A 19,795-nucleotide genomic window follows, 5' to 3' on the forward strand; every position below is an offset into this window, starting at 1 on the left:
GTCACCAAGGTGAAGGGTGGTTACTTTGGAAGAATCTTAAATATAAAATATATTTTGATGGAACACTTTTTTTTTTTTTTTTTTGGTTACTACATGATTCCATATGTTATTTCTTTCTATGATGTAGAAAATAGTTAAAGAAAAACCTTGAATGAGTAGGTGTGTCCAAACTTTTGACTGGTACGGTATGTTTTATATTCTATTATACAGGGCACATTTTGAAAAGAGACCTAGGTGTCATATCTTCCCTGTCCAAATAAAGATTAGATAACACACACATTATGTAGCCTATTGAATGTAACATAACTAACCCCTGAAAAGGGCCTGCCGTTTGTGGGCCAATTTTATGCAAGGGATTATGGCTGTGCCGCTAGGCCAGAGGATGACTTCAGAGCTCCATGATTGTATAGAGAGCAACTTTGAGTAAAAACTTGGAATGTTGCCCGTCACGTGCATACATGTATGTGTGTGTGTGTGCACATGACCAAAGCGGAGGTTTGTTTTCATAGCAACACCTCGTACTTCCAAACATCCATGCCCCATGCTATGATCTGCGCTGTCCTGGGGCATTGTCTTCTGAAAACATTCCTCTTTCAATTGTTAATTCACTCACTTGTTCCTCCCCCTCCCCACTCACTCTTTCCCCCTGTCATTCCTGTTTTCTAACAGAGATAAGTGATGAAATGTCTTGGTATGAATCACAGTTTGCAGCTGAAGGTGTCCTTTGTCTCTTAGTCCTTAGTCTCTTATCCTCCTTAGTCTCGTATCCTCAGATGAAGCCCTTTCGTTGGCTGTGTACAGCCTGTAGATGAGTGCATTGTGGTCATATTTACCTGATTTCTCTACGCTGTTTCAGAGTTGCAGAAAGCTCTTCAGAAGAAGCCCAAAAAGACATGTATTGTGAAGATGGTGGGGACAAGGAACCTGTGGAAAAACATTGTGGTCCTCTGCGTGAACTCGTAAGTATCTTTGTTTGTGTGTGTGTGTGTGAGTTTATGTAGTATTGTGTGCGTGTGTCCATGATGCAGCTGCCAGTCCGACGACTCTGGGTGTTTAAGTGATACTTCTGGATTTTGGCAATGAGGCCCCTTGTCTACTTCCCCAGAGTCAGATGAACTTGTGGATAACATGTTTGACTCTGCGTTCAGTTTGAAGGAAGTTTCTCACTTCCATTTGCACAATTGCTATAGCGCAATGACTTGGAAGTCTATGGGAACAGCTAGCATAACAGCTAGCATGCTGGCTGTTCCTGTAGACTTCCAGTCATTGTGGTAACACTCGTTAGCATTGGCTCCTGAAACTACCTATAAACCGGTGTGCCGTGATTATGGGACTATTGACCTGTCAGCTCGATGCAGTGGCCGTCTGCTTTTAGCAGGCCTATCTGTCTATCCATCAGTCTGTCCATCCCTCGGTCTTCCTGTCTCTGTGCTGTTTGCAGTCCTGCCTCTGTCCATTTGTCTGTCCGCCGGTTTTTCTGTCCATTGGCCTTCAGAACAAGCTTCACCTCTCCTCACTCACGTAACCCAGTCATTTGTAGACAGCAGACTTAGACACAGCCCAGGCTATTTCAGTGCACAGTGTCCCTAGCTGTAGTCTGACCATACATTTTTCATGAGCTGTGTTCTTATGAGAGAACTGGAGACGAGCAAGAGGGTTTGTGTGCTTTTACTTTTGTTTCATAGAAATACTTTCCTCTTTTTTTTTTTTTTTTTCCTTCATCTGAACTCTCTGTCTGAACTCATATGGTCTTTCTTTGTCCTCTCTCCCAACATCCCTCTTTCTTTCTCTGTCCTCTGTACACTCATCTCCTTACTTCTTTCTCCCTCTCTTGCACTACCCCACACCCATTATCCCTGTTTTCATTATTTCTCTTTCTTGATACCCTTTTCTCTCTCGCTCTCTCTCGCTATATCCAGACTGACGGGCTATGGGATCCACCATTGCTTTGCCCGCAGTATGATGGACCACCACGAGACCCACGAGTCCACCATGTTCCACAACTTCTACGCTGACTACTACACCATGGCGGGCATCGCAGTGGCATCATGCATTGCACTGTGCCCGGCAGTGTCCCTGATGGGGAGGAGGGGTGGCCTGCTCATGTTCATGATAATCACTGCACTGGCATCACTGCTGCAGCTAGGCCTGCTCAACTGTGAGTAGCCTACAGTATAATACGCAATGGTATAGTGCACACACACACACACAGCTGCCTCTTCCTATACGCCAACTATGCACTGCGTGTAGGGCCCCGTGGCCACTAGGGGGCCCCTGACCAAAAAACATTTTTCTCTGTTGAGAGTTAGAAAAGTAGAATCTACATTTCGAAACTTTGGTAGTGCATCAGTAGTTTTCCTCTTATGTCAGCTAACATTGCTATGTAAGGTAGTCTAGCCAGCTGGTAGGCCTAATCGTCATTACTGACGGCCGAGCACGCAGGTCATGTGCTCAGGGGGCCCTGACCTCCTGGGGGTGGAGGTGAAATAGTCTTTATAGTTAGCTACTGTATAGTTGTTTTGATGATGATGATGATGATGTTTGAATGTAGGTCTGTGGGAGGTGGCCTCTTTACTGTGTAACAAGGACGGATGTTGTCCGAAATCTGACAGTACCTAGTCCTTTTTTTTTAAAGAGTTACAAATGTTGAGGGAACATATATTTAACCTAGACCTACAAAATACACCTTGAGATCATTCAAACAGCAAACATATTGTCTTGTTATTGCTATGGTGTAACCAGTGTGTGTTTTGTGACTGGAAGTGTGTGTGTGTGATCATTTGACTATATATTAACCTGTTTCTGTTTTCCTCTCTCTCCCTATGGCTCCTATAGTACTAGGGAAATACAGTGTACATCTGAATATAGGTACAGTACAACCATCAATTTCTCTCCTCTTCATTCTTGTGGGAACTCGGCCCATATTTCCCTGGTTGCAGTTGCTCTACCCTAGACCCTTAACTAATCAATAGCCCATCATTCTGGATCTTAACTGTTTACTCCATTTATAATCCGCTTACTGGAAATACTGCAACTGCTCGATTTTAAAAACCAACAACAAGGTCCTAGGCAGATGAGAGAATTCCACAATAAATGGATAACCAATCTACTGTCTTAAATGTGGTTCAAGCTGTTAGAAACACATTATGATCGCTGGCTAGCTGCAGATGTCTTAACGTGATTTATTTGATGTGATTAGACAAAGACTGGAGGAACTCTGACATTTGTGTAAGATTGGAGGACACTAAGAAAATGTCAGTGTTCCAACATAGTAGCAGAAAGACAAGGGTGCTTTGCGGTGTGTTTTGTTGTGCAATGGGGGTGGTTTAAAGCAAAGGTTGGTATTTCACCATCACTGCGACCTAAATACTGTGACTTGTCCTATCTCTCCCCTTCTCCCAATCACTCCCACTCTCCCACCCACTCCCTAAGAACAACAAACTCAAACTCATTGCAGAGTTCAGTCGGATCCCGTTAGAGCAAACCATGGCGTGTCGTTTCTGTTTGCCGACTATGAGTGACAGTTCAAACACAGGCACCATGGGGCTCAGAATGCCCGTAGGCATCGAGGAATAAATACGTCTCTCAAGGACAAGCTAGCTGCATTCTGTTTACTGCATAAACACACGTTCAGATCCAGCCTGCTTGTCCTTCACAGTGAAACATTACAGCTAACACATGGAACCAGCAGTAGGCTAGTCGTGCAACTTGGTAGTACTACAGTCCATTATAACAAATAAACCTGATGTTGACTGTGTAATAACCACACTACTGCATGGTATTATAGTACGTTATATGGTTCATTAGAACTTTTTTTTGATCTTGCCTGTTCATGTAACTTCTTGCAACTATTAGAAGTCTTCCTGTCTGTGTTTCACTTCCTGATCCTTGCTTTGTTCTGATGATCCTCTCTGTTTGGCTCGGTCTCATTGACCCTAGCTAACCTAAGTAGCCTCTAGCCCTCTTCTTCCCCTGTGTGTTTATCTAGCTCCTCTCTTCTTTCTGTTCTCTCCATCCCTAGTCCTCCACCTGGCAGCAGAATTAGCTTGGCCTGTTGTCTGACAGCCAGAGGATTAGAGAGGAGCAGCAAACTGATCTGAGTTCTGCCTCAGATTATCCGCTTAGGGCAACTTAAACATGTCTCGTTCAGCAACAAACTGATACTGAGACCACTTTCAGATGATCGTCTTGTCAATTTTGAACATGTCTCGTTCAGCAGCACCGTGTGAGTTAGTTCTAGGATTGTTTTGCTGCTGTTTAGCTGAGGATCAGACAGATCAACGTCAGGGTAATCCTTCATGGCTAGTTTAGTTAAATGGATAACATGGTCAGGGTGATGGACAACATACAGGATGCTCAACAACACAGACTCATGGGAATTATGTAACAGTCTAAGTACATTTAATAGGCTCATCTTACTACTTTAATAACAACCTGCTCTTTGAGAATGTATTACATACTGTTCCTCAGTGCACTGAGCCTTCTAATATGAGAAGCATTCATTCAGGGTTAGATATAGTATTTTTCTTTTTGAGTTAATCTCCCCTTTTCTGCAGTACATTAGAATGTATTCTCTCTGTATGCTGGCTGGATAATTGTTATGTTTGCTTTGTTGGTATGCAGAGTACTCGGATACACAAATCTCAACTTAATAGTGAGTCGTGTTTAATGGCTGACTCGTATGTTGCCGTCTGTCTGTACAGAGCGCTCGGATACGCTGAATAAGAACTTCTCCATCGCCTTCTCCATCATCGGCATGTTCTCCTCCCACGCTGTCAGCAACTTGAGCATCTTTTTCTGCGCTGAGATCACGCCCACCGTCATCAGGTAAGCCCACCCACGCGCTGGGAACGGACCACTGGAGCGTACCACAGAGAGGGGCAGAGGGATAGGTTTCAGAGGGGGCTGTCAGTCAGGATATGTGCAGGCCAGGGTTGAGGAGAAAGCTTAATGGAAATCAAAAACAGGGTTCCATTTTCTTCCCCTTTTATTCAGAGATGGGTCAGGTCAAGTGTCTGGTTAATTTTATAAAATTTTACAGAACATTCACTCTGTCAAGCTATGAAAAACATACGGTATACACATCTGGAATTGGAGAAAGATAAAGAGGTGTGGAATTTGAAGGTTGCTGTCATCATGTTGTGTGAAGGGAAAATACCCTGTTTTATGATGCGCACTATCATAATGGAAAGTAGTCGCAGTCTTTGATCTCAATAGAGAGGTTCATGATTCAGTGTCTCTGACCTGCCAGGATATCACCAGAATATTACTACCCTGCTATAAGCACTTACAATGAGTGTGTGTGATCATGGATCTCTTGTTATATGCACAACCATAATAAAGGTGGTGTTCAATATCCATATTTTTTATATTATTATTAATTTATTTAACCTTTTTATTTTGACAGGGAGTCATGCCGAGACCGAGGTCTCTTTCACAGATCAGCCTGGTTTTGAATTAGCCTTTCCCTCTCTTGACAAACTGACACAGCTTTGGATCATCATCATCATCATGATGCTGTGTTGTGTTATGTAAGGTATGGTGCACTGTGCTGCCTGAAGAGTGACTGTGGATCGCCACCTGGTGGCCAGTCACAGAGCAGACAGGAGAGAAATGAGGCTACTGCCTTGGCAGGCAGGATGCTGTTACATGGTATTGCAGCAGTCTCTGCTGCTGTGGGCGTAAAATGGCAAGGACATGTCAATAACACAGACCACGTGTGTCTGCATAAGGACATGAGAATAGTAGGGGCTGGAATGTGGAATGTGCTATTGAATGTGAACATAAAAGAAAGCATTGAAATGGAATGGAATGTAACAAAGCAGAACATTGCACTGGAAATGGCAGAGGTTGCAGGGCACACCTTTTCTACAGGATGGATATGATTTAAAGACGGTGGGTCTTGGAGGTTGGTTTGGGATCGGGTGTAGTCATGTTCTTCAGAGATAGTGACTTCCTAACTGATGGTCCTTGTCTCTCTCCGTAGGGGTGGGGGTCTGGGCCTGGTGCTCGCCAGCGCTGGCTTCGGCATGCTGACCGCCCCCATCATGGAACTCCACAACCAGAAGGGCTACTTCCTTCACCACATCATCTTCGCCTGTTGCACCCTCATCTGCATCATCTGCATTCTCCTCCTCCCCGAGACACGCTACCAGCCCCTGCCCGAGACCCTGGCCGACGGGGAGTGTTACACCCGCCAGCCCCTGCTGCCCCCCAGGAGGCCTGGCGAACAGCGCCTCCTCCTGGCCCAGGTGGAGAGCAACAGGGACTACACCCGGGTCCATGACACGCCGCTGCACGAGGCGGCCGCCACCGCCGTCTCCACAATGGAGTTCACGGCGTCCTCCGCTGTTGACCGCGCAGCACCATCGGTTATTGATATTTCGGCGCCCTCCGCTAGGACGTTAATGTCACACCAGCATGAGTCTGATGGCAAATCCACTGAAGACTCCACTGATATACCCCTCATTAATTCTGTTGCCCCTTCATCCACTTTCAATGTTGATGATGAGACAGCTCCCTCCCCTACTAAAGACATTACCACTGACCCCCTCACAGAAGATACCCATACATCCATCTTGGTCAACACCATTTCCCCTGTCACTGAAACTCTTCCCATCTCTTTATTGGAATCAACCATTCCGCCAGTACTTGATTCAACCCCTACCTCCGCATTGTACCCTTCCACACCTAGTTCCATAGTGGATCCTTCCACTCCACCTGTTATAGAATCCACCCCCACTTCATTGGATGCTCCAGAAGTAATTGAAATTCCCCCTACCTCCACATCGGACTCTCCCCCTGTCATAGAAACCACCCCTACATTGGACTCTACCACTCCCCCTGTCATAGAAACCACCCCTACATTGGACTCTACCACTCCCCCTGTCATAGAAACCACCCCTACATTGGACTCTGCCACTCCCCCTGTACTTGACCTTCTACCCCCCTCTCCAACACCCTCCCCTGGTCCTGTCATCAGTGACATTTTTCTCCCTCCCCCCATGGCGGACTGTACGACTCCTATTGATTCTGCTGACCACATAACCACAGACCCGATCATATACTCTCTAGATGACAAACTCTCCACTCCTCCTCCCCCTACATCCGGCTGTACCATTCCCCTTCTCATAGACTCTGTCCATACTCCAGAGTTGGACTCTTCATCCCCATGTGTTAATAATGTTATTGTTTCTCCCACTTACCCTATCGTAGCTCATTCCCCTGTTCATCCCCCCATCCGCCCACTACCACCACCACCCAATGACTCAGGTCATATCCCCACAACAGTGGACTCTTCCATTCCCCCTGTCATGGACACTGTTCACAGCCCCACTGTGGACTCTACCACTCACCCCATCACAGACATTGTTCAACCCCTTTCATTGGACTCTACCATTCCGCTTGTCATAGACTCTCAGGACCCCAACGTAACAGACTCTGAGACCACAGAGGCGGCCACCGCTTCCACAATAATGGACTGTACCATCTCCTCCCCCATAGACTCGGGAATCCTCCCTATAATGGACTGTACTATCTCAGAAAACCGCGTCATCAACGGGGTGGCGTCGTCATGATCCAAGGCTCTACCTCTGGAACAAGGAGGTGTGCCACTCCCTCGTGGAGGAAGAAGCCCTGGACATCCAGGTCACATGTATGGAGTCACTAACTGGCTGATCAGGCCTCAGACATTTTGGCTGCTCTGTAGGGAGAATGCCAGTGACCGACAGAAGAGGGAACAGCTTGATATGGGGACGAGTGTATCTCTGACACCTTTTACTGGGAACAGCCAGAAAACAGGACAGGAGGACCGTGCTGCGATGACAATAATGAGTGGTTACTCTGCCACAGTGCGGAACTGTAAATAACTGACATCATCAGCGTTTTACATAGTTGTTGTTGGAGGAATCTGTATGTGTCATTTTAGACTGAGATACTGCCAGCCAAAACTCCCTTTGACTTCCTCTGACACTTTATCCCAATGCTTAATTGGAGATGCTATACATACCACTAAAACCATTTTACTGTACATTTGCCTCAATTGCAGACTTAGATGTACGCCCAATGTGTTTGATGTACATTTGCCTTATGTAGAAAAAAAAAAATACTTTAAGAATACAATGCAGAATTTTGAATGTCAACAGTGCCAGATATCTAAACCGAGTTTAGTCACCCAATTGTTTTTGTTTGTCAGAAACTGAATGGAATCTGTGTAGGGAAAAGAGCAATTTGCCAAATATGAAAAAAAACAAAAAAAAGGGCAATAAGTTTTGCCCCAAGTATTGGAGGTGTTTTAATGTATGATGCAATGCGTTAAAAAATGACAAGAGAAACATCTGAAGACTTCAGTCCTTGGTGTTATACAAGCATGGGTGTATGAGAAGGTACTAGAGAAAGAGAATGTCGCGAACTGAAGAGACATGTTCATACGTTTATTAGGACTATGAACTGTTTATGTCGAGAGAAGGAGAGCTTTACCGGTGACGTGGTAGAAGTGAGAGGTCTGTTGGTCCTTTAGGACTATGTTGTGCTTGTTGACGTTGCGGCCCTGTAAGTGAAACATTTGAGAATTTACAGACTATATCAAATGTTTCATGGGACATTTTGTTTCCACTCTTAAAAAAAAATGTGAATGAATTGTACTGTAGGCAATTGGATCTTGTTAATGTGATACTCTAGGTCAAAATGCGTAGTTTGTTGTTGTGCTACTGATGTTGCGCTTGATCACAAAAACAAAAAAAAATATTGCCATTATTTCACAGGGGGGGGGGGGGGGGGTGTCCTTAGTGTATAAAGATAGGCGGCACTGTTAACATTATTTGTGTGAATGTAAGTGGCACTTTAATCTTCGCTACGGGGACTGAGCATGTAAACAAAAATGTGAACTTTTCCATGAAACAAAGAGGTGATGTTCAAATGTTACCTAAAAAATCACAAGAGCTATCTCTGAAATGGACACATGAATGACAAAAGGATTTTGTCTTCATTACAAATACATCTGTCATTGCCACCATCTTGTGTGTGTTTTCTACATGTAATTAGCATATTTGGTGACGTAAAAATATTTGAAGGTTATTTCCCAAATAATATACCAGAAATATTTAAACTTCACCAAAGTATGCAAAATGTATATTTGTGATATTGACTCAAATTCTGTTGCGTTTTGAAATGTAGGCTTATCCCTCTTTTTTTCTCTTTTCTTTTTCTTTTTTTTTTACTTCAAAACTTAACTACCATTTACTTGAATTACTTTCATTGTAAACAATACAGACATGATAGCGAAATGTTGTCGTCATTATTGGAAAAGCTACAACAAATGTCTCTGATTATTTTAATTAAAACCAAAATATATGAAGAGCTTTCTTTTTCTTTGAAAAACCCAAATGTCTAGTGTCAACGTCATGTTTTACCAACGTGTGTGAATGACTGACTATTGACAATAGTACATACCGGGAAAACAAAATGGTGGCTGTCAGTTCACTGCATCAGATTGTGTTGTTAGGCCACTGTTTTACAAATACAACATCACTTGTTGTGATGTAGAGCTTCTTTCTTTTCAAACATCTTTGACATATTGTCCTTTTCAAATGCCATGGAGTCCTGTCTTTTACAGTGTGTTTAATATATATTTAAAATGGAAAATACTTTGGTCACCTCCAAAGCCATTGTATCATGCAATAGCAGCCACTGATCACTCAACTGTGCACTAATCATAAAGTAGTCATCACAACACACACTGTCATGTAGTTCTGTGGATATAAAAATGACTATGTAAATACTAAAAGTGTAACGACCTACTTTCCGTATATTCTCTGGTTATTTCCTGGTAAATAAGCACACTGTTAAAGAAGATATACTTGTTGCTGTGGTCTTCATTCCTAATACTACATACACCTTGTTTGGAAAATTCAAGTGCGGTAGAGAAAGGATATGTGAATCAAGTAAAACTTCATTACACCCCTGTATGAGCCTCTTAGCTTCTTTTAACATCTAATAGACCTCACGGCTCAAACCATAATGTATCCTGTACTCCCGTCAAGTCAGATTAGTACATTTGGTTTAGCTGTGATGTGAGGACGGTGTTACTAACGCACGATAGTCTATTGACACTGGAACAACAGAGGTCAATCGTACAAATGTTAAGAGTATATTGTCTGCAGCTGTAGCAATACTTCTCACCCCACATTTATTGAACTGCAGCCGCTCTTGTCTTAAAATGTCACAATACAACACATTACAACCTTACATTACAGTCTCCGATTTCATATGTGACAGCATCGTCCGCACCAGCGATGGTGTATGCTTGGTCAGAAGTATAATGACACATTCTATTTCTATGGGTAGAGTGGGGTGAATGGCTTGGAAAGTGGCTACACTAAAACGGTACAAGTAGATGGACAATATAATACATTGAGTATACAGTGGTAAAGAAAATGCATTTGGAGATGGAAAAGCAGACTGATATGTAAACTAACTTTGATTTGCTGTGCATTGATAGATTGTGCTGTGATACAGTGGTCTGGAAATGGTTCTCAACTGATCAAATGGCTCCCTCATCCTAAATTGTCCCTACTGCAGGCAAACTATCTTGCGGAAATGAGAAATAATCCTGATATAACAGTTTCTGTTTTTGCATGATTTGAATGAATGAATGAATGTAAAAACATGGATTTTACCAGTTTAATTTTCCCTTTTTTGTTTTAACTTGAATAATGCATTTGTATATAAGCCATACGTGTCGTAATAAACTTCACTATTTATTGATCAATGATGCATTCTGGGTCTTGGTTGAGTTAATTGGTCTGCAGACAATTTTCAAGCCGCCTCTTGAATCTTGACGTGTTTTTGTGCAAGGTTCTTGTTTTCTGTTTGTTTTTTACCACTTGATGATGTCCTCTCTAACCCAAGATAATGACAAGGACATAAAGTGTGTCAATTCTGTATGTAATGGATCAGTTGTCAATATTCACATTCTTAATGAATTGTGGATTCATGTTGGTGTACTGCTGTGCTGGAAAGTCATCCCCTAAATATGATTCAGTAATTTAGTTATATTGATTAGCACTTCACAATAACATTTGATACACATTTTTTTATGTCAGCAATACAATTTGATTTGATCTTTATATTTTAAGGCCATACTAGCTAACCAAAATAACTCATGCTGCCAATAGATTTTTCAGCTTGGAATACTCTGATTTTAACCACTTCCTGTTGTATGATGTCATACAATGAAGCAATACATGGCGAACGTGCTCCTAGGTGAAGGCTTGTCCTGTCTCTGATAAACAAGTGATTAATAAGAACAAATAAGTAACCTGTCTTTGATGGGAACATTGTGGACGGTATAGTTGCAAAGCTCCAAACTGACCTCTATTGGACAAAATGCAGGTTACACCTGAAGCAGATTCAGGACTGCGAGGTACATGGACAATGCCTTGGTTATATTGAAAGGGGGCGTATTTATCGACAATTTGGCTGTATTTCCTTAACTTGTAAACTAACAGCTAGGCCTATGCGCCACGTATTAGATTAAAAGTGCTTGGCAACACCCCGCATTTTGGCCCGGGACAGGGTGATGTCATGGAGAGTGATGCAGCAGGATCCTCATCCCGTCCACTGCATCAAACCGGTGCCCGCTGATAGGCTGGTGCACACATTTGGGATGCAGCACAGGTGTGACGTCACCCAATCAGCATCAACATGATGAGTCTCCCTTGGTTTACCGATCGCCATAAGAATGTAACAACTGCTGAGAGGCGAGAAACACAGTGGTCGCAACCAGGTTGAGGGCACTGTTGTTAGTTGAGACAAAAGGCTGCTATCTGCGTGCACCCAAAAGGCATCATCATGAGGGAGATTGTTCATATCCAGGCCGGGCAATGTGGAAACCAGATTGGTGCGAAGGTAGGTGTTATGTGTATATTTGTCTAGACGCAGAGGTTATTATAGAGCAATCATTTTTTTTGTTAGATGTTTACAATTTTGTCCCAACATGAATCGCACTACATTTTCCAAGAGAACAAAATCAGCCATGCAGTATTATGGGGTCATGTTTTTGGACGAATGTCTCGTGGAAATTAGTGTTTCATTTATTGACAACTATAAGATGCCATTAGGTTGATTATGGGTGTGTTGCTTTTGGACTTGGGCTAGGAGCCAAAGGGTCTGCAGTGGTGTCGCGCACCTGCGGGGCTGGCGCGTCATGCTGTCGCCAAAAGGAGCTGCGCCATAGCGATAGACTACGCACAACGGCCGTCCAGTACTTTTCCATGTCTTGATCAGGTTATAGCCAGATCTCTTAGGTCAAACTATAAAGCATCACGTTTGAATTACCTATTCTCTGTCCCATTTTTAGTTCTGGGAGGTGATAAGTGACGAACATGGCATCGACCCCACCGGCAGTTACCAAGGTGACAGTGACCTGCAGCTGGAGAGGATTAACGTTTACTACAATGAAGCATCAGGTAAATACATCTCAATTTACTATCTAGATTGGTCTTTAAGTAATCTCTGCATGCATCTAAACAACAGGTCTAAGAAAATAATCAACCATAAACTGAGTGTACAAAACATTACAAGCACCAGCTCTTTCCATGACTGACAAGGTGAAAGCTGTGATCCCTTATTTAAGTCACTTGTTAAATCCACGTCAATCGGTGTAGATGAACAGGAAGAGACAGGTTAAAGAAGGATTTTTAAGTCTTGAGACAGCTTAGACATTGATTGTGTGTGTGTGTGTGTGTGTGCCTTTCAAAGGGTGAATGAGCAAGACAACATATTTAAGTGCCTTTGAATATTGAAGTGCTTTTTGGTAGTAGGTGCCAGGCGCACTGATTTGAGTGTGTCAAAAACGGCAGCGCTGCTGGGTTTTCACGCTCAACAGTTTCCTATGTGTGTATCAAGAATGGTCCACCACCCAAAGGACATCCAGCCAACTTGACACAACTATGGGAAGCATTAGAGTCAACATGGGCCAGCAATCCCTGTGAAACGTTTTTGACACCTTGTAAAGTCCATGCCCTAACAAATTGTGTCCGTTCTTAAGGCAAAGGGGGTGCACCTCAATATTAGGAAGGTGTTCCTAATGTTTTGTACACTATGTGCTTTGGCCTTGCCCTAAATAAACTCAGAATAAAAACTATATTCCCTGGTGATGAAAATTGCAGACGTTTTTTGACTTGCAAACTCATGCACTGTAGGCCAAATTTTAAATTGAGAATGTGACATTGTGACCATAATATCTGTCTGGGTGCAGTGGGCCCTGTGGCAGGGCAGGGGAAATGAGGACAGCAGCAGGGACCTGTCAATCTCTCTCCCTCCCGGTCTCTCTCTTTCTCTCCCTGTATCACCTCTTTCTCTGCAGCATCATCTCTCTCTCCCTCTCTTTCTCTCTCTGGCTCTCTCTCCGTCTCTTAAGAGCCCGTCGCGGAGGGGTGGCATGTATATATCTGCAGTGAGTGCAGTCTCTGTAAAACCAACCCAAACCTAACGCTTGCCTTCTGTCTGCGTTGGTCTGATTTTGTATTTTTATTGCCCAGGCATTTGAAGGTCATGGCCATGCAGAATCCCAACCTTTGTCTCTGTCTCTCTCTCATACGGAACAGTCAGTCTCCTATGGCAAACCAGCCAGACTGCAGATTCTGGGGCCTATAGTAGCCTACATGTCCTGTAGTTAGCAACGATGCAATGCTAACAACTATTGACCTCTTGTTAACGTGGCTCTGATTGAATATCTACTCATAGAGAAATGCGCATAGCAGCATGATAAGATGATATGACGATAAGAGAGAAAATGTGTCATGTCTACTGGGAGATGCCATCTTGGTCTGAATGAATTCAGCTTAGCTCAGCCTCCTTGGACTGGAGCTAGCAGTTTTTCTGTGCTGCAGTCTGCAAGGGAGGCTGAGTGAGTGAGTGAGTGAGTGAGTGAGTGAGTGAGTGAGTGAGTGAGTGAGTGAGAGAAAGCGAGAGGGAGAACCCATCCTCCTTCCCTCCCTAAACCTGATGTCCCTGCCTCTCCTCCCCCACAGGTAACAAGTTTGTCCCCCGGGCCATCCTGGTGGATCTGGAGCCAGGCACCATGGACTCGGTCCGCTCAGGGCCCTTCGGCCAGCTCTTCAGACCAGACAACTTTGTCTTTGGTGAGTAGTGGTTATCCAACCGGGTTCCAGATTGTTTTATGCTATCTTGCCCAGCCTGGTCCCAGATCTGTCTGTGCTGTCTTGCCCAATGGGTCATCGTCATGTCCTGTCAGCACTTCCATCCTCAACCCACAGCATGTCACGTCTGTGTCAGCATCCACTGTCATCTCCTCTGAAGCCAAGCTTAGTTTAACTTTGACATAGATAGACGGTGTGTTCAGTGTGCAACTTTTCTGCAACAGCTCAGCAATGTACCAGGAAGGGAATGCAATGGTCGGCGAACGGTTGTGTCAGGCACAGACAGCTAGCATGGTGCAGCAGAAAACAGGGCATAGACTGCTACTGTTGCAGTGCCCATCAAGATGGGGATATAACATTAAATCAAATCCACCCACGACACCTTGCCAATTCTACTGCATAAAGGATAGTAAGGCTACATTCCACATCCTATTGTATATGCAGACTTCTACACTATAATATTTTAGATCATGGTAATGGTACTCTTGATCATGCTCAATTAAGCTGTTACTATCCACTGTAATTGTCCACTCTTAACAAACTGGAATTGTCTCTCTCAATGGAAACTGACAAATAATATTCCCGGTGCATTTGCTTGTTAACTGGTTAACTGACTTTTCATGCTAACTGATGTGTATTGCTACAGTTGAAGTCGGAAGATTACATACACTTAGGTTGGAGTCATTAAAACTTGTTTTTCAACCACTCCACAAATTGTTAACAAACTATAGTTTTGGCAAGTCGGTTAGGACATCTATTTTGTGCATGACATAAGTCATTTTTCCAATAATTGTTTACAGACAGATTATTTCACTTAGAATTCACTGTATCACAATTCCAGTGGGTCAGAAGTTTACCTACATCAAGTTGACCGTGCCTTTACACAGCTTGGAAAATTCCCGAAAATGATGTCATAGCTTTAGAAGCTTCTGATAGGCTATTTGACATCATTTGATTCAATTGGAGGTGTACCTGTGGATGTATTTCAAGACCTACCTTCAAACTCAGTGCCTCTTTGCTTGACATCATGGGAAAATCCAAAGAAATCAGCCAAGACCTCAGAAAAAAAATTGTAGGCCTCCACAAGTCTGGTTCATCCTTGGGAGCAATTTCCAAATGCCTGAAGGTACCACGTTCATCTGTACAAACAATAGTACGCAAGTATAAACACCATGGGACCACGCAGCCGTCATACCACTCAGGAAGGAGACACGTTCTGTCTCCTAGAGATGAACGTACTTTGGTGCGAGAAGTGCAAATCAATCCCAGAACAACAGCAAAGGACCTTGTGAAGATGCTGGAGGAAACGGGTACAAAATTATCTTTATTCACAGTAAAATGAGTCCTATATCGACATAACCTGAAAGGCCGCTCAGCAAGGAAGAAGCCACTGCTACAAAACCGCCATAAAAAAGCCAGACTACGGTTTGCAACTGCACATGGGAAAAATATTGTACTGTTTGGAGAAATGTCCTCTGGTCTGATGAAACCAAAGTAGAACTGTTTGTCCATAATGACCATTGTTATGTTTGGAGGAAAAGGGGGGGGGATGCTTGCAAGCCGAAGAACACCATCCCAACCGTGAAGCACGGGGGTGGCAGCATCATGTTGTGTGTGTGTGTGCTTTGCTGCAGGAGGGACTGGTGCGCTTTACAAAATAGATCGTTTTCCTTTCTCATGATGCCATGTGGATATAGTGAAGCAACATCTCAAGACATCAGTCAGGAAGTTAAAGCTTGGTCACAAATGGGTCTTCCAAATGGACAATATACCCCAAGCATACTTCCAAAGTTGTGGCAAAATGGCTTAAGGACAACAAAGTCAAGGTATTGGAGTGGCCATCACAAAGCCCTAACCTCAATCCTATAGAACATTTGTGGGCAGAACTGAAAAAGTGTGTGAGCAAGGAGGCCTACAAACCTGACTCAGTTACACCAGTTCTGTCAGGAGGAATGGGCTAAAATGTACCCAACTTATTATGGGAAGCTTGTGGAAGGCTACCCAAAACGTTTGACCAAAGTTAAACAATTTAAAGGCAATGCTACAGAATACTAATTGAGTGTATGTAAACTTTTGACCAACTTGGAATGTGATGAAAGAAATAAAAGCTGAAATAAATCATTCTCTCTACTATTATTCTGACATTTCACATTCTAAAAATAAACTAACTGACCTAAGATGGGGAATTTTTTATAGGATTAAATGTCAGGAATTGTGGAATTGTGGAGTTTTTTAAAAATGTATTTGGCTAAGGTGTAAGTAAACATCTGACTTCAACTGTAGATGTGTATTAGCACACAAAGGTGCGATGTCTCTAACACAGGTTCACCATGGGTCTTTCAGGTCAGAGTGGAGCTGGTAACAACTGGGCTAAAGGCCACTACACAGAGGGAGCCGAGCTGGTCGACTCTGTCCTGGACGTAGTCAGGAAGGAGTCTGAGAACTGTGACTGCCTCCAGGGCTTCCAGCTTACCCACTCCCTGGGAGGGGGCACCGGCTCTGGCATGGGCACCCTGCTCATCAGCAAGATCCGCGAGGAGTACCCCGACCGCATCATGAACACCTTCAGCGTCATGCCCTCACCCAAGGTGTCAGACACTGTGGTGGAGCCCTACAATGCCACCCTGTCAGTCCACCAGCTGGTGGAGAACACAGATGAGACCTTCAGCATCGACAACGAGGCTCTCTACGACATCTGCTTCCGTACCCTCAAACTCACCACGCCCACCTACGGAGATCTCAACCACCTGGTGTCGGCCACCATGAGCGGGGTTACCACCTGCCTGCGCTTCCCTGGTCAGCTTAACGCTGACCTCCGCAAGCTGGCTGTTAACATGGTGCCCTTCCCCCGCCTGCATTTCTTCATGCCTGGCTTCGCCCCTCTAACCAGCAGGGGGAGCCAGCAGTACCGTGCCCTCTCCGTGCCCGAGCTCACACAGCAGATGTTTGACGCAAAGAACATGATGGCCGCCTGCGACCCTCGCCACGGCCGCTACCTCACCGTGGCCGCCATCTTCCGCGGGCGCATGTCCATGAAGGAGGTGGATGAGCAGATGCTGAGTGTGCAGAACAAGAACAGCAGCTACTTCGTAGAATGGATCCCCAACAACGTGAAGACGGCCGTCTGCGACATCCCACCCCGCGGCCTCAAGATGTCTGCCACCTTCATCGGCAACAGCACGGCCATCCAGGAGCTGTTCAGGAGGATCTCTGAGCAGTTCACCGCCATGTTCCGCCGTAAGGCCTTCCTTCACTGGTACACCGGAGAGGGTATGGACGAGATGGAGTTTACAGAAGCTGAGAGCAACATGAACGACCTGGTGTCTGAGTACCAGCAGTACCAGGACGCCACCGCTGACGAGATTGGCGAGTACGAAGAAGACGAGCTGGAGGATGAGGAGCAGGATGTCCAGCAGCACCATGATGTCCGCCACTGAGGGATGCCGGGTAGAAGCAGCACAGCAGTCTGTATGTTATATCCACCAGTCATTTTAAATTATCGATAGTTATGGAAGGATAGAGGCGCAGATGAGTTATCGTCGCGTCAAGATATATTATAGCTGTTTAGCCTGAAAACTACTACTAGTGCATTATCATTGTTTCGATTGTCTTGAAGACCATAAGTGATATTAGAAACATAACAATTATGTGAGTATTTTAAATGACGTCATTGGTTTTCCAATTCATGCTGTATCAATGTCAATAAAACAACAATACAGTATTGTCAAAAACCGAGGTTTTTTAACATTTACCTCAGAATACATTCTTTGTCGTGAAATAAAATGGTGCTGTCCTATGAATATCTGTAGGCTTTTTTTCATGGGAGTGCTAATCGTATTCAGCAGGTGAGATACAATGAACACTCCAGACTTGGAGTAGGTGTAACCAAAATTCAGTAACTCAGTTCTCCATGCTGTAATGATGATACTGGATGAAAGAGATGTTTTCTGGTTATAAAATGCAAGGTGAATGTTATTACCATACCCCGAGAAGCTTACTACGTTTATAGTCTTGTGAGTGTCCTGGGTCATCATGACTGTGTGTCTGTCTGGGACAGGAAACACTTCCTCAAAGACTCAGAGAGAGAAAAGGAATATCTGTTTATTCCTCTTTGTCATGTTTTGATCTGAGAGCTAGTAAATCCGATTAAGGGCTGGCCAGACTTGGCAGCTGTTAAGAGTATAGAGTTAAATGTGTGGAGAAGTAGAGCACTCTCCATCTACAAACGTACACGACCAACAACTTACAGACTCGCACAAACAATGACGACATCATTAGGGCGCTCTTTCAATGCCTCAATATTTTGGCTAATTAAGAAAATCAAAGTACCATGGTTTGAACCTAAAAGCCTAATCAGATCTTCACATTGGTTCAGCACAATATCACACCTTTATTCAACTTGTTCAATTTGCTTGATATCATTTACAACAAAGTCCTTGGTAGAATATGAATTGCAAGGCTAGAAAGGCTCACTGCCAAGAGTTTTGACTTACGTTAGGGGTACAGTAAATAACGGTTACATTTTTCATTGCGCTGAGGTCCATAAATACTTGAAGACTGAAGTATTCTGCAACTGAAGTTCTATTTTGACAGACAACGTCTAAAAAGTCTGACCAGGAGGAATGCTGCCAGTGTTCAAGTTGCCAACGTGTTAAAATGAGGTCTTATATTTTCACATTCAGACAACTGGGCGGAAGATGCTCTTGTCAAATACATCATACATTGAATGAATGTGTGGCTACCAAGGAGGACCTATCAGAAACGTATTCATTAGAAACCAATAGGATCACCCAAAACGACAGGTTAGGCCAGGGTGAAGTTATGGTTAGAATTAGAATTGAGCCGGGGTGTGGACTTGAAGTTAGGGTTAGAGTCACAGCTAATGTTTGATATGCCAATGATGACACCTAGTGGAGTGTTACTGCAATTGAATATCTGCTCTGGACTCAGGCTTTGAAGCCAAACAAGTAATAAGACTCCAAGGAAGAGAATATTCCCTGAGATAAACCGACTTGTTTTTGTATATTTTTCACAACATTTCCATGGAGATGTTACGTTCTCAGTGCCTTTTGAGATGCAGTGATTAAAAACCACTCAAAGTCAAATCAAAGTTCACGGTCGTGTACGCAGATTTGAAGATGTTATCGTGGGTTCAGCGAAATGCTTGAGTTTCACCTGTATTGTCTTCTGCGCCTGTGCGTTGTCTCCTTCATCTGAAGCTATTTTGTGAAAAACTATTGCCGTTGTTCTTTTTGTTGCGGAAGTGTATGTTATTAATAATAAGAGTTACCTGGAGAAAGTCGGACCTCTCTGAAATGAAAATGGATGGCCCTCCCTTCAGCAAAATATATTACAACCAAACCCTCCCCTATTACTGAAATAATAATTAAAACATACAGTGAATAGCAGAGAACATGCCTACCGTTTACCCTCACTTCTAGGACAAACCAGAAAGTTAGATAGGCCTATGCACTTTTAGACATTGTTCTTCGCCCTGTAAGTATTTGCAGGAATTTTGATAGCTCACAGGGCTGCGGGCCAGAAGGTTGTGGGTTCTCAGACCACCATGCACCACGCACAAGAGTAGTGGTGGAAATATCTGCTTTACAATAAAAGCATTGCATGAATCTATC

General features: G+C 43.8%; 2 protein-coding genes across 3 annotated transcripts in view; both read left to right on the forward strand.

The window, feature by feature from the left end:
- Positions 1–10,773, forward strand: part of LOC110508635 (solute carrier family 22 member 23) — a 59,014-nt gene extending 48,241 nt beyond the window's left edge. The window contains exons 6-11 of one of the 2 annotated variants that reach the window (XM_036966132.1): positions 857–959; positions 1,920–2,158; positions 2,836–2,868; positions 4,704–4,827; positions 5,987–6,865; positions 6,908–10,773. In XM_036966132.1, the coding sequence (XP_036822027.1) occupies positions 857–959; positions 1,920–2,158; positions 2,836–2,868; positions 4,704–4,827; positions 5,987–6,865; positions 6,908–7,577 (2,048 nt within the window). In that variant the 3' untranslated portion in view covers positions 7,578–10,773. Of the gene's footprint in view, positions 1–856; positions 960–1,919; positions 2,159–2,835; positions 2,869–4,703; positions 4,828–5,986 lie in introns of both variants that reach the window. The other variant, XM_036966130.1, reaches the window with a different exon arrangement.
- A 944-nt stretch (positions 10,774–11,717) lies between these two features.
- LOC110508636 (tubulin beta-2A chain) lies at positions 11,718–17,962 on the forward strand. Its single transcript, XM_021589297.2, has 4 exons — positions 11,718–11,907; positions 12,359–12,467; positions 14,034–14,144; positions 16,506–17,962. Exons 1-4 carry the CDS (start codon positions 11,851–11,853, stop codon positions 17,597–17,599), a joined length of 1,371 nt encoding a protein of 456 aa, XP_021444972.1. The 5' UTR covers positions 11,718–11,850; the 3' UTR covers positions 17,600–17,962.
- The last annotated feature ends 1,833 nt before the right edge of the window (positions 17,963–19,795 follow it).

This window comes from Oncorhynchus mykiss, chromosome 28, assembly GCF_013265735.2.
Source record: "Oncorhynchus mykiss isolate Arlee chromosome 28, USDA_OmykA_1.1, whole genome shotgun sequence".
Classification (NCBI taxonomy): Eukaryota; Metazoa; Chordata; class Actinopteri; order Salmoniformes; family Salmonidae; genus Oncorhynchus; species Oncorhynchus mykiss.